The 27647-nt window shown below is 36.9% G+C and overlaps 1 protein-coding gene across 2 annotated transcripts in view; it reads left to right on the top strand.

The window, feature by feature from the left end:
* Positions 1-27647, top strand: part of LOC124543857 (protein Aster-B-like) — a 43295-nt gene that overhangs the window by 9326 nt on the left and 6322 nt on the right. For both annotated transcript variants that reach the window (XM_047122177.1, XM_047122178.1), the window contains 7 exons: positions 11843-11912; positions 12425-12523; positions 13117-13276; positions 13755-13912; positions 14460-14612; positions 16840-16947; positions 24987-25050. In XM_047122177.1, coding sequence (XP_046978133.1) covers positions 11843-11912; positions 12425-12523; positions 13117-13276; positions 13755-13912; positions 14460-14612; positions 16840-16947; positions 24987-25050 — 812 coding nt within the window. The remainder of the gene's footprint in view (positions 1-11842; positions 11913-12424; positions 12524-13116; positions 13277-13754; positions 13913-14459; positions 14613-16839; positions 16948-24986; positions 25051-27647) is intronic.

Here is a 27647-nt window from a genome sequence, read left to right as displayed (position 1 = left end):
AAAAGGTAAAGCGAATTGAGCGTTTCTGCCTCAGAAATGCTAGATTACTTTTAAGTAATTAGTAACCTTTAGGTGCTTTGGTCTTATTGTAGCTCTATTTTATTTTAAGTAAATAAATGATCCTTTCGAAGATGATTATACCAACGATCATATAACTCGTACCTATATGAACTGGTCAGGACTTTTTATGACAAATGAAATTGTTTTTTTCTTTGTTACCTTTTACTATGTATCTAATATCGTGGTTTTAAACCTGGGAATCTGCCACGGGTGCACCAATCCCGATTAGAGCATTGTAAATGAATCAACTATAAAGATTACAGAATGTTGCTTACTAACAATTTATTTATAATTGATGATGTCCTAATTTGCTATTATGATTGCTACAAGTCTGTGACGTATTTGCAATTATTATTTTCTAGATCATCCCTGTTATCGTATAAATAAACCTCATACGAATCGACCCTTCTCGGAACCTCTGAGAGGTTTCCAAAAAAATATCCTTAGTCTCCGTATATTATTCGTAGAGCTAATTATTAATACATACTTATCTTTACAAGAATTGTAGATATACTAAATGCTCTCACGATTATACATAAATCTCTGCTCCTCCCCTGGTCTTGATTACTGATAATTTTTAGAATAAGTAAGTTTAAGTGGCATTACCAGCAAAGTTTAGTCAATTTTATAGATGTTGTGTCTGTTGACTAGTGAATTTATCTCCACTTTCACTACATATTATCAGACAATCTCCTCCCGCCTCGTCTGTACGCAATAAACTCAATGACTATCACACATTTTTTTATAAGTTTCTCACTATTTAACGGAGTGATTCATAAGGAAGGTTTAGGTGTGTAATTCTTTAGGATTTTTGTGTAAAGAGGGTCATACAATGCATGTTAAAGTTGTCAAAAAAAATATGCCGACCTATAGAGATGTTATGATATAAACGTTTTACGTAGACCCTTACTGCCCATTTGCCGGTTCTAGTAGCGAGTATTATACACGCTAAAAAACATCGCTATTTAACAATACAACATAGAGGATTTGCAACAGGACCAGTTAACAATTTGAAATAAGCCAAAGCCAAAGGTCGTTTTGATACATTCAACGATCAAGATTCAACACCAGTCGAAGACATCTTAAATAAGAGTTCATCTTCATTATTCTATTCTAACTTTAGTTTAATAAATTCTAAATAGCCGGCCGATGTTACGTCGATCACGGACAAATAATAAAAAAAGCGCAGTTAACATTAGAAATATTATTTAATTTAAGAACTGAACGTAATATTCTATCAAGCAGTAAGCATTTCGCAAGACTCCGGCCATTCTCCTATCTCGCAGTGAGTCAGCGGTCGCCGTTCGTACTTTTGCTCGGCGGCCGAGCGTGACGGTCCGCTCGGTTTACGACAATTTTAACATGTAATCAAAACGTACATGTAATAGTATGAATTAAAATATTTACGACAGATACGTGAAACATGCAATTTTTGAGAGGCCCAGTTTTGAATTTTTGAACTCTTGAAACGCGATGCGCCGTGTTACTGCTCGATAATAACGACAAATTTTAGATTGTCTGATGTTATACAATTATGAAACCTAATCTAATGTCAATAGCTACTAAAAGTCATTACAATTTAATCAACTTAGAAAAGATTAAATTATTTATTGTGTAGTATATAATTCTTTTTTAACTTATTTTTATGTTTTAACGTATAAAAACAATTTACAAGTGCTTGCCAGGACCTTGAATTTAAAACAATGTAAAATAAAAAAATAAAACGGACTTCAAAAAAATTTTCCGCGAAAAAAAATTATAAATAAATCTTTGATTCCCGTGATCCATAATTGACACAGTTCTGCGAAAATAAATATAAAAAAATAAACCAAGTTTTCATCATTTTTGATGAAGACTTCATTCACATTATCACTTTTAAATAATTAAATAAATAAATGAAATATATGAGACAACATCACATACATTACTCTGATCCCAATGTAAGTAGCTAAAGCACTTTTGTTATGGAAATCAGAAGTAACGACGGTACCACAAACACCCAGACGCAAGACTACATAGAAAACTAATCATAATCATATGTTATAAGATTCATTCGAATGTAATACTACCATTTAAAATGTAGATTCTTCCGAGAATAACCGGCTAGATATACATTTGAAACTATTTTTCACAAACTAAATATATAAGTATATTCAATTAATTATATACAATTAAATTTATATATTATGTCCGGAAATACAAAACACGGATTCGAAATCTTCGCGTTTTTATCGTCTGCGTACGTTGTGTAATAAGTGTTATCTATTAATGTTTGTTTTTAAATATACGTTTAATTTCATGAATAGACAAAGTTAAATAATAATAATGAATGGTCTACATACAAGTGGCCTGAGAGTGCAGCTCCGAATTTACTTAGGGTAAGGCGTTGGATTTCAGGCTAAGACATTTGTTCAAATAAGAGAAAACGCTTGATTATCCTCTAAAATTCACTCATAAAAAAACAAAGTAATGTTTTTCTATGAATTTATCTATTATGTACTTAAATTTTCTTTAAGAAACAAAGAGGCTACCCCCGCTGTATAAAGGCTTACATATTCCAAGTAATTTATTCACATTTCCCTCGATGTTTTCAAACTTTTTTAAATCAGTTAGTGGACGGTGAAATGGGCAGCCTAATAGTGGTTTCCATCGCCCACAAACCTCGTAAGAATTATTGACCATTCTTTGAATAGCTTACACGACGGGACCCACCATGGGAACTAAGGTATAATGTCCCTTGTGCTTGTAGTTACAATGACTCCGTAATCCTTCACACCTGAAACGATACGGAGTATTGCTAAGCATTTTATTCGCTGTTGGGCTGTAAGATAACAGAGAAGCGGGTGGAACCTTCTCAAACGAGCTTTCACTAAGCCCACCAAGTGACACACCTGACAGCCCCACCAAAGATAATTTTCGGTTAAGATACTCATCCTCTATCAACGAGACCAAACAACATATAAGATAATAAAAATACCTCACTTAAAGAATAGTTCTATATATGGCTGTAGAAAAAGTAAGTTTCAAAAATTGAACGTTAAATTGAATTTCAAAATTATTTCTGCTCTATCGACTCTCACTGACATTGGAAACAATGAACGTTGCAGAACTGATTAAGGTAACCTTGAAAACTGAAAACTTCAGCGATGTCTATATTTAGTTTGAGATTCTAATAATATTCTGTAAGTACTATTAGAGCGAGACGAGATTAAAATTCAATTTCATCGATAGTTAAACTACACGACGTATTAATGTATTTCTTATCTGTTAATTTTAATAGTGATTAGTGTTCTCTTATTTAAACTACGTTTGGTTACAATCCAAAATCTTAAATATCGAGTATATTGGTATATAAATGGTAAATTCTAATAATTGTTCTTATTCTATACTTTCAAGTTTCGTTTCTTATACTATGCTGATACTTTTTATATGTGCAAATTTAACTACATATTTATACTATAATGGTTTTATCTACATCGTGCAGTTGTACCAGTGTCTCTTGTAAAATGCAGGAAGCGTCGAATATTAAACTGACCACTAACTAACAGACTTTTCCTGTAGAAGCTATTTCACATATTATATGGCCAGGCAGTGATACTTAGAATTGTGTGTGTTTTGATGGATGTTTGAGCCATTAAATCCAAGCAAAAGGGACATTTCCTTATTCAGTTAGGATGGGACATCGATGATATGGGGAATGCCCAATAGCTTCTAGCTCGAATGCAAATAGGCGGTGATGACTAGTAATCTTCCAAATAAAATAAACTTCTTCATAATGGTATTGTACGTCTTCACTTGTATTTTATTCGTATTATAACTGGCAATCTGGTCCTCGTGTTTCTGCGCCGTGTACTCGAGCTTTAATCATTTCCCAAATGAAATACGCAAACGTATGCTCCCGTCTGATGTTATATAAACAAAGGCACGTGTCGATGTTACTAAAATCGCGAGCGAAATCTACTTTATGTAAGTTAACCGAGGCGGACCTTGACTTCGTTTCGCGACTTTTGTTTTCATTGTTCTAAATAAATAAATAGCTCCAGCGGCTCCGTTGCAGAATGGAGTGTCGAGTGAAAAGATAAGAAACAGATACATAACTATAGATATTAAATAACAAGAGTATGCTACGCTTGCCAATCTTAACTTTCTCCGGCGGTTTTTCCGAACCGATACGACTTGGGAACCTTCAAGAAAATTGCGTACTCTTTCCGTTGCAAATGTCTATAGGCTGTGGTTATCGCGTTCCATCAGATGAGCCTCCTGCTTGTATATATATATTCTTTATTGCACTAGAAAGACATTACAGAAAATAATAAAATAGAAAAAACATGAGCAAAGGCGGACTTATCTCTAAAAGAGATCTCTTCCAGTCAACCTATGGAGGTGAGTGATAAGAGTCAATCAGCGGGCAATGTAGTGCAGACTAAAATAAGATAGATTTGATATATTTATATATAAAGGATAGCAAATAAAAATATACTTCTATTTATTACACACATAATTACTTATAAAAAAATATTTATATAAATACACATTCATACACATATATATAATATATATATATACATATATAGATATATATAGATATATATAATATACATAGATATACACGTATTAATATCAAAGTTTATGATGAAGGGTAAACTTGTGTCAGGAAATGCTGTCTTAATCGTTTTTTAAACATATCGATAGTAGTACTGTCCTGTATGTATTTAGGAAGTTTGTTCCATAGTAGCGGAGCTCGTACTGTGAACGACTGAAGTCGAAATTTGCTGTTACTCCGAGGCACATCGAGCATCATAGTGATACAAGAACGCCTGGAGCGGGTTGAAGGAGGAAGCAGGTTGAGGCGGGAGCTGAGGTATTCAGGAATATTAGGGTTTGTGAGAATATTGAAAAGGACCGAAAGGATGTGCATATCACGGCGAAATCGGATAGGCAGCCATTTAAGTTGAGCGCGGAAAAGAGACACATGGTCGTACTTACGTAGCCCGAAAATAAAGCGAATAGCAAGATTTTGTAAGCGCTCTAACTTATTAAGCTGTTCCTCTGTCACATCCAGAAAGCAAACATCAGCGTAGTCGAGAATAGGGAGAAGAAGAGATTGAGCGAGCATAATTTTGGTGTTGAAAGGGAGAAAATATTGGAGACGTCTGAGAGAGTGAAACGTGAAATGCATACGTTTACTAACATCGTTGAGATGAGACGTCCAAGACATGTTGCAGTCAATGATCAGGCCCAAGTTTTTTACATTATCATGATAGGCTATTGGAACCCCAGCATACTTGATACAGGGCACAGATGGCCAGTCAATTTTACTTCTTAGCCTACTGCTACCAATGATCATTGCTTGTGATTTGGCAGGGTTAACCTGTAAGCCAAAAGATTTGGCCCATAACTGAACAGCCAAGAGGTCTTCGTTTAGGCAGTCAACAGTCTCAGACAACTCACACAACTGACAATGACGATACAGCTGTAAGTCATCTGCATACAGATGAAAGGGAGAAGAGATGACACGTGAAATGTTATTAATGAAAACAGAAAAGAGAAGTGGAGAGAGTATGCCGCCTTGAGGAACACCGGCAGATAAGTTAGACCAATCAGACGATGAATTTTCTGTTTTCACGCACTGCCGGCGGCCGAAAAGATAAGAGTGAAACCAATCAATGGTAGAGGAAGAAATATTAACCGCTCGGAGGGTACCAAGAAGAATGTCAAGATCTACAGAGTTAAAAGCACTACTAAAGTCTAACAGAACAATTACAGTAAGCTTGGTGTTATCCATAGCATACCGAATGTCCTCGGTTATATTCAGCAGTGCTCCAACGGTGCTGTGTGATGGACGGAAACCGGATTGGAAAGGACACATGAGGTTGTTGATGGTAAAGTAGGAGTACAGTTGTTTGTGAACTATAGATTCTAGGACTTTTGATAGGATAGGCAGTATAGATATGGGACGGTATTGAGAACAAGAGGAAGGATTGGAGGTCTTCGGTAGCGGGATAACGTAGGCGTTCTTCCAGAGTGTTGGGAAGATATTGCACGAAAGTGAGAAATTAATAATGTGAGTGATCACAGGTGCAATATCCTCCAGCACAGGAAGTATCATATCCAGGCTAAGATTATCGCTACCGATGGCTTTTGTGGAGATAGATCGGACATTCCTCTTAACAGTTTCCTCCGAGACTGGTTCAAAAGTGAAAGGGGGCAGGTCTGGTGGAACAAGATTAGATAGATACGAAAGTGTAGCAGACTTAGTGTCAGGATCTAATGTTATAGGTGGCGTGCTGAAGTACTGATTTAGTTCATTGAGGTCCACGGTAGTTTGAAAGCTATCCGTGGTTTTGCCCACACCTAATGACCGTAAGAATCCCCAAACTTGCGCTTGGGAAGTATTCTGAAGTCTACTGTGAATATAGCGGCGTTTAGCATCCCTACACATTCTGTTGCAGATGTTACGAAGTTTTTTGTATTCGTCAAGATTTTCCTTTGATGGTAGTTTTTTATGTCGAGCTTTTGCTCTGTCACGTTTAGCCATAGTTCTTCTGATCACTGGCGTTAACCAGGGAGCAGGTGCATGTTTCATCCGTACTGGTCGAGCGGGTGCATGTTTATCAAATATTCTAATCAGCTCAGTAGTTAGTGATTCAACCATGGCATTAATATCATTAGCTGATAATAGTGACGACCAGTCAATACATTTCACATCCTCTCTCAAACGATCCAGGTCCATATGCTTAAAATCGCGCAGAAGATAAATTTTGCCTCTAACCTTAGTAGGACGCACTTTGTAAGTGAGGAAAATCAAATCGTGGTACGAGAATGGAGCAGTCATTTGACCGTGGGAGGAAACAAAATTAGGGTTAGAGACAACAATTACATCAATTAGAGTTGGTCTACTGTTGGGAAAATAGTGTGTCGCAGAGGACATGGGGAGAATGTTTAAATTAAGTGATGACGTTAGCGTTTTTAACTTTTGTGCTCTAGAATTATTCTTTAATAAACAAGTGTTTAAGTCGCCCATACATATGACATGGTCATACACAGGGACGAGATTTTCCAGAACACCTTCTAATATGTCAAAATAGTTAATTTTATCATTTGGACAGTATAATACCCCCAGCAGGATCTTTTTATGGTGTAAAACTATCTCCAGGAAAAGATACTCCAGGAATCCTTTTGTTTCTGAGGAGGAAAGAGAAACTACTCGGGCAGGAATGTCACTGCGAAGGTAAATCCCAACGCCACCCCCACCCTGATCAGTGCGGTCATTACGGAAAAACTGGTAGCCTGGAAGAGCACAAATAGTAGATGTACTCGACGGTTTTAACCAGGTTTCAGACACCAGAATTCCGTCAACCACGCCGTTGCTGAAGGAAGTGAGAAGATCGGAATAGTGAGCAACTAAGCTCTGCGCGTTAATATGCACTAAGGATAGGAGATTAGGATTATTAAATATTTTTGGCAGCTTCACTTCAAGTGGTTCTGAGTCCGATGACGAGGTGTTGCTACTACTAGTCGAGATACTCAAGAATTCATCTGACGAGCAAGAAAAATATTCTTCATCTAAGATCATTAAACTTAAAATATATACTTATATCAATTATAATATAAATAAAAATAATATAAAGTAAATAAATATAAAATAATAATAATAATAAATACAAACAAAAAAACCTCAGGCATAAGTTGACTGAAAAAAAATGATTTTACACTTCAAAATGAACACAACTAAAACAAACAAAAAATAAAGAAAGTGTTAAAATTTAAGATATAACAAGTTAGTAGATATAAATGAAAACTATAGAAAAAACAAAAAATAAAAAGAATAAAAATTAACAGATAATCTTACGGCTCAAAAGACTCGAATCCAGACTTAAAAACAATGACGTTTGACATTCAACATTGAGTTGTTAGTTGTCACTCTTTAACAATATTAAGATAAGGTAGTAAAAAAATAAAATTATAAAATTCATTTATAAAGTAAAATAGTTAAAAACATAAAATAAACAAAACGGAAATTAACTATACCCTGCAATGCAAACGTCAGTATCATCGTCATATAAACCGACTAAATTTAAATGTAACCTACAAAGTACCGGAGTTCACTTGTTGCCCTTTGGATACTGGGCGACTAATTGTTTGAGCTCGGACAATGCAGAAATCTTCTTACGAGAGTTGTCGGGAAGAAGGATGATTATTTCGCCTTCTGCTGACCAGCACTTCTTCATCCCAAAGTGTTTGCGAGCTTCTATGAAGATACTTTGACGGGCCTTTGTCAGGAATTCTGAGAGAGTTATTTTAGAACCCCTGAGTGCCGTCTTGGCATTCCATACTCTGGAGCGAAAGCGTACGGAGGCAAATCGAACTAAGATAGGCCGGGAAGCATCCCTCTTCACCCCCAAGCGATGGCAGGAGTCAATTAGTTCAGGTGTAGCATCAGACAACTTCAACTGGCCGGTTAATACCCCTAGTGTTTTCTTGAGGACATCTTCACCTTGTTCCTCTTTGACACCATGGAAGAGAAGAACCTTCCTGCGACTGTGAGTCTCCATGCGATCCAAACCCATGGCGATAAGCTCTATTTGGGCCTTAAGTAGGCCCAAAGATTTCCATACAAGGGACTTAAATGCGTAGAACTCGGCGGATAGCGACTTAATTGTAGGATTAGTAGAAGCAGAGGCGCTGGCTGGTATTAAGTTCTTTTCAAACTCACCCATCCTCTGGCTAAACATTGAAGAAAGTTCCTCCATACTTTTGACCAGCTGTTCAACAGGAGTGTCCATTTTTTTGTGTTGAAAACTTGTGTGTGAGTGTAGTGATAGCCTACTTATACGAAGGTAATGTAAATTTTAAAACATATGTACTTTTGCAATAAATAAAAATTAAATAAAAATAGAGCTTCGAAATGTATGTCTGTCTTTTTCCACGTCTACCCGCCAAAAAAAAAGCCTTGTATGCCTCCTATAAAATAAAAAAATAGTTAAACTTACTATTTTGAACAGAGATGGTCTAGTGGTTAGAACGTGTATATCGTTACCGAAGATCAAAGTTTCAAGCTTGAATCAGCCGGCGTACTAAAGTATGGCGGTACTTTTAAATACTCAATTTATACTTCATCTCGTTCTTGACAGTGAAACCTGCTTGTCTCTGTAACATGTGTATTCTCCCATCCCGTTTAAAAGCAGCGGGTTGGTGTAAATTCATAACCGTTCTGAAATACGAAAGGACATGTATGGGCTGGTGCTTTATGCTCTTTTTTGCTCACTAAAAAAACGTATTACACGTTTTCTCCACGTGAATTGGGTCGATATTTAGGACTCGCCGGACGACAATAGTGCGGTCTGGTACACAGGAATAACCCTCCAATAAACTACCGGTACCCGCTCCGTCTTTTTAGCGCGAGCCACAGGATCGTTTTCACAGACTACCGTGACTTTACTTGACCCTCCTAAGAGAGCACGTAATGTAAGCGGTCCAACTCCTCAACTCTCGTATCTTAACTCACCGGATTATGAGTGATGTGTGATGTGTGTGAGTGTGAGTGATGGAATATAGAGAGTGTATAGCTGGGCACAAAATGCTCTCCGAGAAAATAAAAGACGCCTACATGCAAGTTTATGTACATTTACGACTGTAACTTTTCAAAATAGGACCATGAGCGGTGTTCTACGAGCAGCTATCGTCCCATAAACACTGAGACTCACGCTATTAATTATTATTTGACCTCCCAACGTTATAGTCTATCCAGTGCCCATGGGAGCTGTGAATTTATAACTTTTTGTGCCGATTAGCCCATAGTTTAGATTATAATGAATATTTAATAAATGCATAAATGTCTGAAAGGGCTAATGTGCCGAATTTATTCAAGTTCACTACTCGTTGAATGAATACTTTTGCCATTCGTATTATTCGTATACTCTCGAGATTTTTGAGTTCCTTTCATTGTATATTGTTTTTTATGGATAATCTATAATTTATATTTAATTACATAAGTATACCTACTTTTTATAATTAAAACGACCGGTATATATGTAAGATTTAATCAAATTTATTCGCAACGCAATATTTAATCATTATCCAAATTTTAAATACATTTTTAAATGTCTACACCGTCATCATGATGAGATATTTAAATACATCGAGATTGAGAAAAAATATCAACCAACATGTATTTACTGACATTGATTGTATTATAAAAGAAATTTATTGGCATAATTGTCATAAATATTGTGGTTAAAAAAAATAATTGAAACGTGCGAAGTCTGGAGGGATTAGTAGGAGTAGTATAAAGTAAACGTGACCCGCGCTTAATCGCGTGTTCCGTAGAGTTTTTTTTCTGATTCTTTTCAGAGCTGTTTCATCTCAATGTCGCGCCAAACAGCCGCCCTTCACACGTTCCTCACAAGAACCCTCATCCATCTCGACGTCTGTGTCACCAGTTATCTTCGCCATAGATCTGTATACTTAAAATAAAACTTTGACCTGGATTTCAAATCATCAACCAATATTGTAAGAGCGTTATCAGTTATAACGGTGAAAGCAAATTGTTTTGTTTGTAATGAATTACAAACAATTATATTGTTTATGAGTGTTGATAAGGTATATTGTTACTTTGATTACACGTGAATCAAGTATTCATAAGGACGTTAGCACTATTAATAAATTGATACACTCGACGGTGTAACGATCCCGGGAAACAATAACTTAAATAGAATACATAAGTGACAATTAATGATGCGGTCAAGGTGTGTTTGTGTGTAATGATTATTTATTTTAATTCATACAGAACACATTCAAAAAATGATTTTGTACATTGAAACTTGTCTTCAGATCAATGTATACGAAGAGGTGAGAAGAAAGAGATTAGAAAGATATCTTAACTAATGATTGCGCGTTCAAACCTAGGCCAACTAACCACTGTGTCAATTTTCATATGCTTAATTTGTGTTTATAATATTCATCTCGTGCTCGGCGGTAAACGAAAACATCAAAATGAAACCAGCACTAATTTCAGTGACGTTCTGCCACGTGTATATTCACCAACTCGTATGGGAGTATTGGTGCGGAATAAGTACCAAACCTTCTCCTCATATGGGAGTCAAGCCCAGCTGTGGAATATATACAGTACTTTAATGAACAAAGTTTTTGCCGTCGCGCGACTTTTACTGTCATGGTTAACGCTTCAAATACTAGACTATAGTTTGCCAGTATATACGAGGGTCATAATTACTGTTACGCTCTTAGAGGCAATTCTTAAGCAAGTATAAGACTTGCAGGTCTTAAAATTGTAGAACCGAAAAATACGAGCTACAGTTATGTACATATTGGTATTTTAAAATGTATAATGGACTTCAAAAGAAAAGGAGTTTTTTTTTGTGTTCTTATTTCTGCTACATCAGAACTTCGTTGTATATGAATAGATTTGAAAATTCATTTATAGTTCTCAGCAGGATATTATTCTCGTTTAGTTCCATTTTATGAAGATTTTTTCGAATTTTATTTTTAATTTATTTTTTTCAATCTTTTTTTGTTTGTTTCAATTCAATATTATTTCGACTTTGAAGTTTACTAATTATTACTTTATAGTTGGTGTAATATTTTAATTACTTTAAAACATTTACTTTCCTCAAAGTCTGCTATTTTCTTCCGATAGCTACTATCGCTCAGTGTAAATTGACTGAAGCTATAAAACGTACTTAAGAAGTAATTTCTTCGTCCAAATAATAAATTCATATCAATAGCATTATTCTTTCAATTATTTTTTTGTTTTTGTTTCCAGAAACGTTTCACGGTCACCCTCCCCGTCACTTCGACACACAGAGAGTACATTGGACATAGAAAATGATAAAGTAAGTTCAATGTGTAAAGAAATTTGTTTGATTCATCGTTTGTACCACACAGTTAAGTAACTGCTGTAAGATCTCGACTTTAGTGGAGAAGGTTTGAGACTTTTTCCACCAAGCTCCACCCATTCAGGATTTATATGTAGATCAGCATAGAATCAATTAATCAATCCTGATCCCTAGTTGAATTATAAACACAAATTAAACACATGAATATTTCGTTACGCAAATATGTAATGGCATCATGGGTTGACCATGCAGTAATAGTATGCTCTTTTCTTAAGAAACGTCGGAGGCTATTCCACTTTGTCTTAAGAAACGTCGGAGGCTATTCCACTTTGCTGTGCACTTTTGGTTCGTAAGGAAGATTACATCCGACATAAGTCGCAAGTTTTACCATGTTTAATTTAAGAAAGAGTAGCAAGTTAAATATATAAATGAAATTATTGTTATTTGTAAGACTTCAGATCCTATTCTATATAATGAGATTCTACCATTTGAAAATAATTATTTTACAGAGAAGTGAAAAAAGCGATTCCTCAATACAAGTGCCGTCACTCGGGCCAGAGGTGCCGCTCGGTATTGACATCGCTAACTTAAGCCAGAAGGATCTTAAGGTAGGACCACAACCTACACGTCCTTAGAACAAAGTATTTTCCTTACAGACTTTATAATGACTACATAAGATTCAAATTAAATTTGACTATGGACAAAGGTACTTTTATAGATTTTGTCTGATAAAGTTTTGACCGGAGTACACCAAACTCTTCTTCTATTCCAAAGCTAGACCATATAGCCATGTTCAAGTTAAATGTGTGAGTGAGCCAGTGTAATTATAGATGTAAGGTCACATCATATGTTTCCAAAGTAACGCATTGTTGATGGATGTAATCATAACAACAGCCTGTAAATTTCCCACTGCTGGGCTAAGGCTTTCCTTTGGGAGAAGTTATGTGACATATTCCACCCCGCTGTTCCAATGCGTGTTGATGGAATTAATGTGTCAGAATGTCGATGAAATTATACACTGATTATGCAGATGAATTATAAACACAAATTAAACACATGAATATTCAGCGGTGCTTGCCTGGATTTGAACCGGCAATCATCGGTTAAGATTCACGCGTGGTATATATTAAAAGTAAAACCCGTGATGGCACGTAAACCGATATGAACCTCAATTCAACTGCCTGCTCTTAATTGTCCAAAGATAACAACGTCCGGCTCCGGCGCTCGTATCGATGGCGCGAACACGGTGCGCGCCAAGAAGAAGAGCTGGTACAACTCGCTGTACCCCACGTACAAGAGTAAATGCGAGGACTTCAAGCGGCTGTTTAAGGACTTGCCTGACGAGGAGCGCCTCATAGTCGGTAGGTGCGATATCCATCGATAATTCCATTTACCGTTACATGTTTGGTTGTTGACTGTACCGTGTCAGAATATTCCAAACAGTGTATAGTTTCTGCTATTGATATAGGTAGTTTAAACGATTATATTAATACAATTTGGTTGTAGGGCTTTGTGCAAGCCTGGCTCGGTAGGTACCACCCACTCAAAATATATTTTGCTGCCTAACTTTTGGTTGAAGGTTGGGTAAGCCAGCGTAACTAAATGAATAAGTTAGTAAGTAGTAAGCGTAAATAAGTACACATTGATTTGTTCCTGGCTGTTTTCTTTTGACCGTATTTGTTTGTGGAAAATATTTCTGGACCTCTTTGTATAGTTGAGTCTAGCTTGCCCATCATAACAGAACAGACACGTCGGTCAAACCAAATTAGTTTATAATGGTAGTGAGGGTGCGAAAGTGCCCGGGGCTGGGCCGCTAAGTAGTGAAGTCCTGTCGCGCAGACTACTCGTGCGCGCTGCAGCGCGACATCCTGGCGCACGGCCGCCTGTACGCGTCGCAGAGCTACCTCTGCTTCTATGCGAGCATCTTCGGCTGGGAGACCAGCCTCACGCTTCGCTGGAAGGACGTCACGGCCATCACTAAAGAGAAAACTGCGCTGGTGAGTCATCACTTCTGATAGATAAATTCCAGTTTGTTGTCTTAAATTTTCGCGATTATTGCACATTGAAATAAAACTAGTTTGAACGGATTTGAATCGCGTATATTAATTATTTTTAACATCCCGACGTTTCGAGCACTTTACAGCGTTCGTGGTAACGGGTAAACTCTATCCGTGACCACGAACCACGAAATTAATCACGTATCATTTTAGCCCTCACTTTCATTCTCTGTAATCTATAAATACTGGATCATCTCAATCACTTCAAAATCAAAAACAAGTACCGTCATCTGACAAGGTGGTTTTTAATATAAGGCTTACAGTGGTTCGATGAGTAAGAACCAGCAATTAATAATCAGTATTTATTCGTTTCCAACATTCATACACGTGTAATAATCGTAAATATTTTTGTGTTTTTACCTTTAACTAATAATCAATTACAGCATGTGCAGTCTTAACAAACATTACATACATATATTTAACGTGACTTTTAAATTAAGTTAAATATGAAATGGTCTGCGGAATTTAAAAAGGAACTTATCTGAAGGTGATCCCGAACGCGATCTTGGTATGCACGGAGTCTGAGAAGAACTTCCTGACGTCGTTCTCGGGGCGGGACAAGGCGTACTTGATGCTGTTTCGCATCTGGCAGAATGCGCTGATGGACCAGCCCATATCCAGTCAAGAGATCTGGCAGTGGGTGCGTATCACTTGATAACTCTCATCGGCATTGCGGCAATCAGTGGATGTTTATTTGGAAGGTTGTGATATTTTCTCCCTTTCTCACATCATTGATTGGACGTTAGAAAGAAGAAGACACAGACATTTTTAAAAAATCACCAGCTAAATGACAAATATAAGAAAAGCTGTAAATTGTCAATTGGAAAGGGCTTAAAGTGTGTCTTCACTTTGAGCCCTTTCCAATTGACAAATTTACGGCGGCAAAGTTTAAACACTCTCTAAACCATAATCGTAAATGATGTTTCATAAAATTATCCCTTCATTTTGTTTGTTGCATAAGCTTTTTTTGCAATAAAACCTGCGAAGTCTAGTTAATGCAGTGAAACTTTCTGAATTGACAGGTTACCTTAATACGTTTATATATATTTCGTATAATGGAACATTGCTTATATCCTCTGCTATCTTTTGAAAATTGTTCAACGTCGAATATTTTTTAATGCAACATTAAAAAAATATTCGACTTTTTTTATTTCATTTCCAAAGTTTAAGTACGCGTAAATCGATTCTTGTTACCGATGTTTGACTAGTTCCATCAACCGATTGGCCAAAAATATTGCCCAAAATTATGGTGACGATACTCATAAAATGTTCAACCTTATAACATTATATTTTAAAGTTTAAAACCAAATCATTTATTAGAATAACTACTTTGGTGTATTTGTCGTTTATTAAAAAAAATAGTTACTAATTCCTCCTCTTTAAATTAACTTACAACTAATTCTCTGTTTTTATTTTGGTTTCAATATTAATTAATTTTCTGTGTTCGCATTATGAGTTACAGTCAATTGAAAATCCAGTAATGTTAGTAGAGAAGCATACTGAGCTTTTTGTCATGTTGTGTATGTGTCTATATGACCATTACAATACAAATTGTCGTTACTGTTTGAATTCTGTTGTGTGTGGTAATATCGAAACCTCACTGCAGCATCAGTAATGTTAGAGGATAAAGTTATTGTTTGTATGGAATGTTTCGTAAGTCGCTCATCTCGGTACGTAATGTATGTACAATTTATGTGCATGTTTCCGCGACGCGGGACTTATTCAGAGCGCCGGTGTTGTTTTTAAGCACTATTCCATTAGAAATTCAAAACCAGTCAAATAACATGCGACACGGAGCTACGTCCCGAAAACTAATGTGGCAAATTATGTTCTATTGCCGTAGAAAGTTTTACTGGATTTTTGCTTTGGATTTAAATGCTCACTGACCCATTGTCGCGCCGCGTGACGTCCGATGGCGCTGCATATTACATTTATGGTAATGTTTCTATCGAGTGTTGCCAAAATTTTGTTTAATCGATTTGTTGACCCAAAAAATACTGGGCTAGGACTGAATTCATTACAACTCGACTTGTTTTGAGGAAATAGAGAAGATGACACGAAAATATCTAGAGTGTTTTTCGATAAATATTTAAATACAATGAAAAGAAATTATAATACATTGTGATTTGAAAAATTGCGCGGACAAGATAGTTATATCTTCAAATTTGGTTTTATTTATTTTTTTCTTTTACTTGTATCAATATAAAGTAAACCTTCATAGATCATTGGTCGATTGCTAAACATACAGTATACAGGGTGTTTGGGATCAAGGCCGGAATATAGATCAGTGTGCGATGCCGTGCCTTACGGGAGGCTTGTGTCTCTCGGTTGCTCTGCTGAGACTACGTGAGCACTTGCCTCGTAATATATATGAACTACTTTACTAACGTTGTTTGTTTAAGAAGGTAAGGTATACAAATAAATCTAAAATGGCGTGTCTTATGTTTAAGTTTAAATCTATTACTTCAAAGATTATTTTTAAAATGTTAGTCTATTTGAGTGCTTTTTGAAGTGTGGGGATAAGTTGAGATCTTATAGAAACCTACTCACAGTAAGGGCTCTATACCAGTTGCAGAGGAAACTAATAATACCAGCAGCAGTTTTATTTGCAGACTCTTAAATCTTCTCCAATAATTTTGTGTCATTATTATTTGCGATTATGTTTGAGTGTACTACATCATGTAAACTTCTCAAGCGTCCTGTGTCTTGTGTGAACATTTTCATTATTATTTGTTTATATTTTTGACTAAGTTATATTGTATAGAAAGTTGTTTTGTTGTTGTTGTTCAGACACATATAATGGTTGCCAATAATAAAGTAAGTAATGAGTTTCGAGTGATGTGTGAGTGACGGGCGCGTGTGTGCAGGTGCACACGTGCTACGGCGCCGAGCTGGGATTCGATTCCGACGACGACGCGCCCGACGCCGCGCCGCTCGACGCGCCCGACGCGCCCGACGCGCCCGACCTGCCCGAGGTACGCGCACACACACACACACGCACACACACACGCACACACACACGCACACACACACACGCACACACGCACGCACACACACACACGCACACACACACACACACACACACACACACACACACACACACACACACGCACACACACACTGCCCGAGGGCGCTCCTCCTGCACACCCTGGGAGGGGAGGCCCTAGTTATAATTTTACAAATTCATTCACATTTTCACTTCTATCGGTAATATGTTTATTCATATTCTTTTTTTATCAGTAATTGTGGAAACAGTAATTATACAAATGCGTTAGGCATGATATTCTTCTAGGTAAACTAAAATATTATGGGATCATTGATCCTTCATTAGAACTCATTTCTTCCTACGTTAAAGAAAGAGTTTTGAAGATTAACGGTGTGAATGGCGCTGTGCCACAAATGAGTGTCTTACAAGGTTCAAAGAAAAAACCTTCAGGACAAAGTCTAATGGAGTGAGAACTGGCCTTCTGAGAGGGCTCATATCCCCTCGGCGCGATTTTAGTATTCAAAGACAACCTAATTTGATATCGTTGGGTCTCAACTCTTGGACTAATTGCACTATATAATTTTAAATCTTTCACCGGAATCCGTTGCTAAGATGGTCTCCTTGTGAGGCCCCCCGATCTCTTCCGCGACGACAATCCGTGATCGCCACTTCGCTCACAGTATGGTCGACTCGTACTGACCTGTCCCGCAGATTTCTGATTGAAGGTCGAACATGTAGTCTCAAACTTAGACAATCTTATTGCTTTATGACAGGGTCATTGCTTTAGCTCGTATTTCGGAACTTAACGTTACCTAATGTTAGAATCGACATTATTGTAATACACCTTTACACAAAACGCACGTTATTCACCCGAGATACCCTCACAAACGACTGTTTTCCGAGTTTCGAGCTACTAATCCCCGCTACCCGCGCCCTCCTCCCTCGAGCCGTTCGATAGACTACCGTTTGCAAATGTAGGATTATTACTTTGACTTCATCTAGATATAACCCCCTTTATGAAGGCTACGGAGTAGATCTCCCAGTCATGCCATGTCCTATATCCGGTCCTGTTTAATAAAATACATGGTATATGGGGTTTTGTACAACGCTGTTTGCGTAGGTGCCATCCCCTGATCATATATTCTATCACCAAGATAACATTGTTGTACTCTGGTTCAATATGAGCCCTCCGTTACAGCGATAGGTGACGCATGGCGATCTAAATATGATTAATATTTCTAACAATTCCACCGTCTATGGGTAGTGGTGATCACTTACAAGCAGGTAATCCACCTGCCTTAAACTATAAATCAACAAAAAGCATAAATAATTAATTGATAATTGCGATTAAAATTCGATAACGATATCTCTGAAGTAGTATGATATAATGATTCACACCTGTGACTTGTGATATTTGATTCGCGTTGATATCGAGATAAACGCGACCGTATCGCAGCCGTATCGCGGATAACGCGCGATAATTTAACGCTCGTAGAGAAATGGGAGTTTGTACGCGGTACTCTCGTCGTGAGGCGGACTTTATGGACCAGGAGAGGACTTTTCGTGTTATTACATACAAAAGTGTATTTTCGTGTGCTAGCCGCCGTGGGCCATATTAAATATGAATTACAAATATTTGAAGATGAGCTCTGAAAGCTTGAACAAAACGCCGCTTAAGTACATCTTATCGAAAAATGTTTTCAAGGTAAACATTATTTACATAATTGTAATCGTAATGTTGTTATAAGGATTTTAGTTTTGTGTTTTTTGCGCTTCCTGCTTAATGAATATTGTTGTATTTTTTTGTCATAAATTATGTGAAAATGTTAAGAATAAAATTCTTTTGAAACGTATGAAGCCAAAGTGGGAAACTCTTGGGTGTTGCTTATTTCAATGGACAATGGTAGAATACTTCCCATTGGAAAAGCTTCCTGAATGTTAATCTCTTTTTTTAACGCCATTATAATCATATTTTGTATGTATCAACTGTTAAAAGTAGCGCCTTAGACCTGAAATGAAAGATTTGGATGGTGAAGTTATTAGCTTACAGTTGATTGATGATGATTTTATCAAAAATAATTTAATGTAAGGTTTACCTGAATAAAATACATTTGATTTATTGTTATACTAACTATTCAAAAGTTGGTACGTCTACCACTGTTATTTTACTTGGTTCGTGGAAGAAAGTGGGCGAATAGATCTTTTACAAAACATAAAAAAGGCATAGGTATTCCGATTTTTATTTTGTAGGGCTTAGGTCACTACTTTTAAAGTTCGAATGGAAGGGTTGCTAATTGTAAGTTTTGCCGCGGAAATATTGTAGATAAGAATTTTAAAGGAAATTTTACGTTAATTCAACACTAGGTACATAAATCGTTTATTTATTTAAGAAAAACAGTACCCAAGTATGCAACGGATATTCTGACATTAACGACCAAATCGAGAAGCAAGTGACCCCTGTTTTGGTGATCAATCACAGGAATAAGAAGCGGGTACAATTCCAAACGCTGAGGATAATCAAGTTTTGTAGCTTTTATTAACAAACTGACTATTAAGTTTGTTAATAAAAGATCTCCGATTCGTTTTTGTTTTGTCAATTTTCAGAATTGTTCAATGTAACATCGATTTCATTAAAAAATATTAGAAGAAACAGAAATATTTTTGGAACATCTGTTTTTATTTAATCACTTTGGAAACATGTTAAATTACAAAATGTGTGACGTCACACCAGACACACACTATTATACACCCGATTGACAATAGTGACCACCAGTGATATGCACAAGTGGAGGGGTGAAAAATCAAAAAACTCTTGTGACGTCATTTATGGTTGACCCTGGTTTAAATTGTAGCCCCAAGTCCAAGGAAACCCAACGCAATCCATGTTTATAATGCGACTCTACAGTTCGATCTAGCATGTGCATAATAATTACCAGCTCAAAATACGTATAACTAGACTTGTCACTTCGAGATGAAATCAACACTCGTCATAATACGTTTGAAAGTTGAAATCCATCATGTTTTCTTGTCAGTGAAGTAATCTAGAATTTTTAGTGATTTCGACAATCCTAGAGATGATATTTTCTGTTAATGTAAGTTCGTACGTTAAATCCTATGTATTATTACTTTGTAGTTGAATAGAAGTTTAAGTTTACAATCTTTCCCAGGGCTTACCTTATTTTGTTGTTAATAATATTTTGATGTATAACTCTGCCCATTGTGATTCTTAAATGTAATAGATTCGTGCCAAACTTGTAGATTCTTTTTTTTCAATTTAATTAACAACATCCACGGGCTCACAGTTGCTCGTGCTTTTTTTACATTTTACATTAAACATTTTAGCGTTTATAATATTATATATTGGCGTAATTTTTTAATATTATATATTTTTACTAAACATCAGCAGATCTTCGCTGGATTAAACTCTTGTCGGGAGACGTGGCCCACGCTGACATTTTTTTCTTTTCTGTTTTTCTTTTTCATTTTAAAATAATTTATACATAATCTAATAAATTTATAAGTAATATATAGGAACTGAGATGGCCTAGTGGTCAGAACACGTGCATCTTAACCGATGATAGCGGGTTCAAACCCAGGCAATAACCACTATATATATGTGCTTAATCTCGTGCTCGGCGGTGAAGGAAAACATCGTGAGGAAACCTGCATGTATCTAATTTCATCGAAATTCTGCCACATGTGCATTCCACCAACCCGTATTGGAACAGCGTGTTGGAATATGTCAGTGGGAAATTTACAGGCTGTTACTTTAATATGTAATAAATAGTATATGCGTAATTATTTTTACTACAATCCATCGGGCCCTGCTCCGCGCTCGATCAGAGAGAGGGAAAAACTTGTAAGTTCATAATATTTTTTCAATCGTCACAAGTGTGAACATGTTACGGATATATACAATGTGTTACCTTTTCTGTGTTGGTTTAAATTTTCCATTATAGTGTTTAAGACAAAATTTGTATACATATATGGCTTGATAGTAGACCTCAGTGTAATAGTGCTTAGTCCGTCTGAGCTAATGCTGGTACCAATCTCATTGGTACGACACTCTCATTGAAACGTTAACTTAGCTTGAGATTCTTCATATCGTGCTTGGTTGTAAAAGTAAAACAAAGTTCATGACTCGCGTCAGCACCGAACATATCCAACAAACCGCTTTTTTTTAAATAAATAAACATCAGATACATTACTCTGTACATGAGCCGTACAATGTCTCTGCCTGTGACATGACTGACGTGGAAATATTCATAACTGAGCTTATCACATCCAACAGTGTAGAGCCTGAAATTAATGTTGTAAGCTTACTAATAATACATTTTCTATACAATAATAAATAAATATGAGACAACATCACATACATTACTCTGATCCCAGTGCAAGTAGCTAAAGCACTTGTGTTATGGAAAATAGGAAGTAACGACGGTACCAGAAACAACCAGACCCAAGATAACACAGAAAACTAATGATAATCTACATTGACTCGGCCGGGAATCGAACCCGGGACCTCGGAGTGGCCCACCCATGAAAACCGGTGTACAAACCACTCGACCACGGAGGTCGTCAAAGTTTTGGAGCAAGCTGTTGGAATAAATTCCAAAACGACCTTAACTATTTACGTCAGAGCAGCGGTTGCGCAGTAGTGTTGTGAATGTAACAATTAAGATAGGCGCACACCTAGGCGGGCCGGAACGCATAACAAAAATTTTCCTAAATCAGTTTCATACATTTTGTATAGGCTATCGCACACCTCAGGCTGGCCGCGACGGGCCGCATCGCAACGCATTGACGCATCACTAACTAGGCGTATTTTTGCGTCGATGTTATGCGTTGCAATGCGGCCCGTCTCAGTGTGCGTTAGCAGTTACTTATTTTTTCAAAACTGGGCGTAATGTTTCAAGAAGCTCAGAATATTTTTCATATGTCATACCAAAATATTGAAAAAACTTTCTTTCGTCTTCTAATAAATCTTTAAAAAGGGAGTGAAATTCACCATACACATTTCACTTCTTGCAAATTTTGTGTAACCATATCCTACGTTTTCTTTTTATTTTCTTCTTCATCTCGTCGTTAAACAGCATATGGAATAAAAAAGCTCTTCGTCAGAACTATCCATCTTCTTAGATAGCCAAAACCTGACTGATTATAATATATTGGGTTGCGGTGCGGCCCGATGCGCCTGCTATATGCTTTGGCGCAATTTGCAATGCGATGCGTTGAGGCCCGCCGCGGCTATAGTTTGCGCGAGCCTTTAAACGTATTTGTATACTAAAGATAGGCGCACACTGAGGCGGGCCGCAACGCATAACAAAAATTCTCCTGAATCAGTTTCATACATTTTGTATTAGCTATCGCACACCTCAGGCTGGCCGCGACGGGCCGCATCGCAACGCATTGGCGCATCGCTAACCAGGCGTATTTTTGCGGCGATGTTATGCGTTGAGATGCGGCCCGTCTCAGTGTGCGTTAGCAGACGCAACAAGTAGACGGCTGAATGAGTGCTGTTCGTCAGAACTATCCATCTTCTTAGATAGCCAAAACCTGACTGATTATAAGATATTGGGTTGCGGTGCGGCCCGATGCGCCTGCTATATGCTTTGACGCAATTTTGCAATGCGATGCGTTGAGGCCCGCCGCGGCTATAGTTTGCGCGAGCCTTAAAATAACAATTTTATATAAATTCAACAAGTTTACCGATATCATTAGGCTATTTAATATTTTAAATATGGAACATTAATCATCGATCGATTAATAAAAACGTCGTTAATTTAATTTAATGTTTAACATTTTAATTAGTGATAAATATTATAAATGAATGACGAGTGTCCTAAAGTATTCGTACAATTAAATATACGATATATCGTATGGCATTCTACGTATAATGTGGTCAATGACTTAAGTGTACATTACGAGTAAATTTAACGAAATGAAGATATGCTGTCACCTTTGAAATGTTTATTATGAACCGGCGTGGTCAGTGGCGGCGTAAGGCGTGGGCGGTGTGGGCCAAAGGCCTCGCGCCCGAAATTTGAAAAAGTAACCAACATAACATTGGAATCAGACTACTGAAAAAAAAAGGCTTCGCGAACTGTGTCTTGGCCAAATTGAGATTCGATCTTGCGCCGCTACTGGGCGTGGCGACTATACTATACAAACATACAAGTATGCCCATACCGTTTATCGAAGAAGAAATAAAAGATAAACAAATACTTGTTTTAAGTATTGCGATTTGCTAATGACTCACTTATATTCTACATTACGAGCATTTTTTTTAAATATATCTTTATTTATAAGACAACACTATTCCAATTCCAACTATAATGAGAGACAAGCGAAATAAACATTTGACAGCAATTTGAGGTGATATAATGGGTCAAAGCTTTGATTAATCTATGGTATTCACTATGGATTTGAGATGAAATGGCGTTTTAAACGTCGACTAACAAATTTTGAAAGTAAAATTAAAGTGGATACAACAACAACAACAGCCTGTAAATTCCCACTGCTGGGCTAAAGGCCTCCTCTCACTTTGAGGAGATAGTTTGGAACATATTCCACCACGCTGTTCCAATGCGGGTTGGTGGAATAGACATATGGCAGAATTTCTATGAAATTTGTCACATGCAGGTTTCCTCACGTTGTTTTCCTTCACAGCTGAGCACGAGATGAATTATAAAGACAAATTAAGCACATAAATCAGCGGTGCTCGCCTGGGTTTGAACCCGCAATAATCGGTTGAGATGCACGCGTTCTAACCACCGGGCTATCTCGTAGTAGTAGTAAAACGTCGCAATGGACCGAACGCGCTATTTCACTCGCACCCGCTGACACATACTATATCCCTCGCGCTCGCCCCTACATTGAACTTTTTATGTGCCTGGCAACATAAAGAAACCACTGAAACTGTCTGGCTATTGAAAAAACATTATTTTATAGTTATCCAAATAACATATATAAATTGCTTTTATACTATATCATAAATATAGTAACAATTAAATATACTTTAAGGGTGTCTGGCAGAGGGTTGGAACCGTACGAAGTGTCTGGCTTTCGGCAATGTGACTTTTGGGATTATTATAAGTAAAATACGTAGAAACTGAGTTTTATACAGCAATTTTACACACCTTTATTAGCTGATACCCGCGAAAGCCACCGCGACCCAAGTTACACAGACGGGATTCGTTCTTACCTGTGTTGAGGACGTACATTGAGTAACTTACAGCTTTTATACTTTACCGAAGGCCTGCGAGCCGCTGGCTCTTGCTCTACCATGGATTTGAGATGAAATGGCGTTTTAAACGTCGACTAACAAATTTTGGAAGTAAAATTAAAGTGGATATAAGGAGGTAAATGTAATATTGTTGTCTTATAAATAAAGATACATTAATCATGAACTCTTAGTACGTAACATATATCTGAGTTATTAGCTTTTCGAATGGATTACCTAAATCTTAGGTTTGTATAATTCCTCATTCGATTTGAATAGGTTATAACTATATTTAACTTCCGAAGCTGCGATAAGGGGCGTTCAAAGCGTCATATGGTTGATGTTCAGGACCAATCTTTCTATCGATATATTATTCGTTTATTCTCAACCATTAAAACAGGTGGTTGATCCAGACCTGAAATTGATTGATAATCAAGTTCAATTAAGAAAATATTTAAGACTACAACCAGGGCCGGATTTAGGAAAGGGCAACCGGGGCAACTGCCCTGGGGCCTCCACAGAGGTGGGGGCCACAAAAGTTTTCTTTTTCTAAGTTAATTTTAAAAGTTACCGATACCAGTCAATAAATACTTACTGATTCAAATTAATAAAAGCTTAAGCTAATCCATTAATCCATGATATAATTATTAGGATCTCCACACTCCTGTTGGTCTAGGGCCTCAACTGCTTTGTGGCCCCAGGGCCTCCAGACCTTTAAATCCAACTCTGACTACAACCTACTCGGAAAAATAATACCCTGACGAGTGGAACCGTTTGAAAGACACTCATATAAAAACTCTGTGCAGGAAGCGGTGGACTCATCGATGGAGACGGGCGGCGCTCGCGCCGGCGCAGCCGACACCCCGCCCCGTGAGTAGCCCACACCACCACACACCACACACCACACACCACACTACACCACGCCATATACCTCACCTACCACCATACATACTGTTGTGCTTTGTTTAGCCGTGCTAAGCTATTAAAAGCACCAAACATACACAGTTTTATTATCAAAATCAAAATCAAAAAAATCAAAATCAAAGTATACTTTATTCAAGTGGGCTTTTACAAGCACTTTTGAATCGTCATTTAACAATTAAGTGAAGCTACCACCGGTTCGGAAAGTAGATTCTACCGAGAAGAACCAGCAAGAAACTCAGTAGTTACTCTTTTTCAACATTTAAATCACTCACTTATCACTATTGACTTCTATGTACACTACATATGTTATTCTGATTGCCATTATTTGATTATGCCACAGAGACTTTCGGCAGAGACCCCCACTAACATACACTAATCAAAGACAATGAGACATTTTTCTTGAACTATTAATATTACATAATAAATCTATTATCTATGGCTAATCAGCCCCTACCGGCGTTGGCAACGTGATACATCTATTACAAAAGACACTTTAAATATTACAGTCAAATAAAAATAAGTCATTTGTTAAACTATCTAAATGAACTCATTACATTATACACGTTAAATTAAAATTTAAAACAACGTTGAATTGAAAAAAAGGGGAAGTCCCTAAAGTACACCAACGAGTAGTTATCGCTTGATGTTCTAAAACCAGAATAAGACCCTCTTGTTACATTTTTGGAAATGATAAAGTTTGCTGTGTTTGTAATGTAATATAGTTTCATACCGTTGTGATAACCTATCGAAGTTCTAACATAAATTAGCTTTTAACTTTTACATTTTTATAGAAGAGGAATTTATTTAAAAGCAAGATTTTATTTAAGTAACTAATAACTACCAATCAAAAATACCTCTTCGAATTTATCTTAACATAAATAAATCACCAATTCATTCATTTTAAAGCTTACAAAACCAAATAAAGCGCAACACATAAGTCGCGCCAATATCGACCTCACTTTTCGAACACAAAATCAAAAATCGATGGCGTTCCGGTTCCGATTCAAATAGAGCGCTTTTTTAACTTAATTGTAGGCAGTTGTATGTTTTCCAAGTCAAATAAATAATACTATTCTAGACTATAGTTTGCAGATTATACAAAACAAAATGTCTATGACATTGCCTTTCATTGCTTAAATTCCAAGCCGAGTTTAAAAGGTCAATATTAAATTAGATAATATATAAATGAATGAGTAATTTGATTTAATAAAATAACTTAATGTTGTCATCGTATTTTTTACGGTACAGTTTGGCAGACGACCATATGGGCCACATGATGGTAAGTGGTCACCACCTCCCATAGACAATGACGCTGTAAGAAATATTAACTAATCCTTACATCGTCAATACGCCACCAACATTGGGAACTAAGATGTTATGTCCCTTGTGCCTGTAGTTACACTGGCTCACTCACCCTTCAAACCGGAACACAACAATACTGAGTACTGTTGTTTGGTGGTAGAATAACAGATGAGTGCGTGGTACCTACCCAGATGGGCTTGCACAAAGCCCTATCACCAACAAAATAATATTTTAATCCATAATTGCTATAATTACGGACAGTATTATGCCTAATTGTTTAGTAGTGAGGTCCCTTTTAGTTGCGCACATATAAAGCATTAATCTCTCGGGTAACACTTAGTGTATGTTAGTCGTTCGAACCGGATAGTTATTACAGTTATTAAAAAAATTGAAAAAAAATTTAACGATTAATTATATTGATACGACAATAATATCTACGTTTAAATTAAATTTCGCGCGATTATTAAAAAAGTGCCTGTAGCGTGATATTCCAGTATTCAAACCAATGTGATTGGAAACTTAAAAAGCAAATAATATTTAATTCCAAGTTATATACAAAGTAAAAAGTATAAAACAGATCCAAGTAATGTGGGATACATATATTCTGACGGCATTAAATCGCTCAATTAAAAGTATATACATGGGTGGGGAGGAGTTTGTGATAAAAATGGAGAACGGGTTCGTTGTAGTGGACACGGAGCCGGCCGAGTTCTGGCCCGGGGAGTTCGTGGACGGGATAGCCGAATGCGCTGAAGAGGGTATAACAGCTAACAAACTTGTTTACTTGTCATGTAATTTCAATCTTCTACTCAGAAACAGGGAGAGACAAAGGCCGAGATGGCCCAGTGGTTAGAACACGTGCATCTTAACCGATGATTATTATATATATTATATTAAAATATTCATGGGCTTAATTTGTGTTTATAAATAATCTCGTGCTCGGCGGTGAAGGAAAACATCGTGGGGACACGGGCATGTGTCTAATTTCATAGAAATTCTGCCTCATGTGTATTCCACCACATATTCCACATTCACATATTCACATATTCCACCGCGCTATCGGAACAGCGCGGTGGAATATGTACCAAACCTTCTCCTCAAAGGAAGAGGAGGCCTTAGCCCAGTAGTGGAAAATTTACAGGCTGTTATTGTTCTGAGAGACATTGTCAATAGTTTTCCGAATAAGTCTAAATGTTACACAAATTATTTAACAAATGTGCAATTTGCTTGTTGCATTTTCC

The sequence above is a fragment of the Vanessa cardui genome, chromosome 3 (assembly GCF_905220365.1).
Source record: "Vanessa cardui chromosome 3, ilVanCard2.1, whole genome shotgun sequence".
Lineage (NCBI taxonomy): Eukaryota > Metazoa > Arthropoda > Insecta > Lepidoptera > Nymphalidae > Vanessa > Vanessa cardui.
This window is presented reverse-complemented; position numbering and strand designations above follow the sequence as displayed.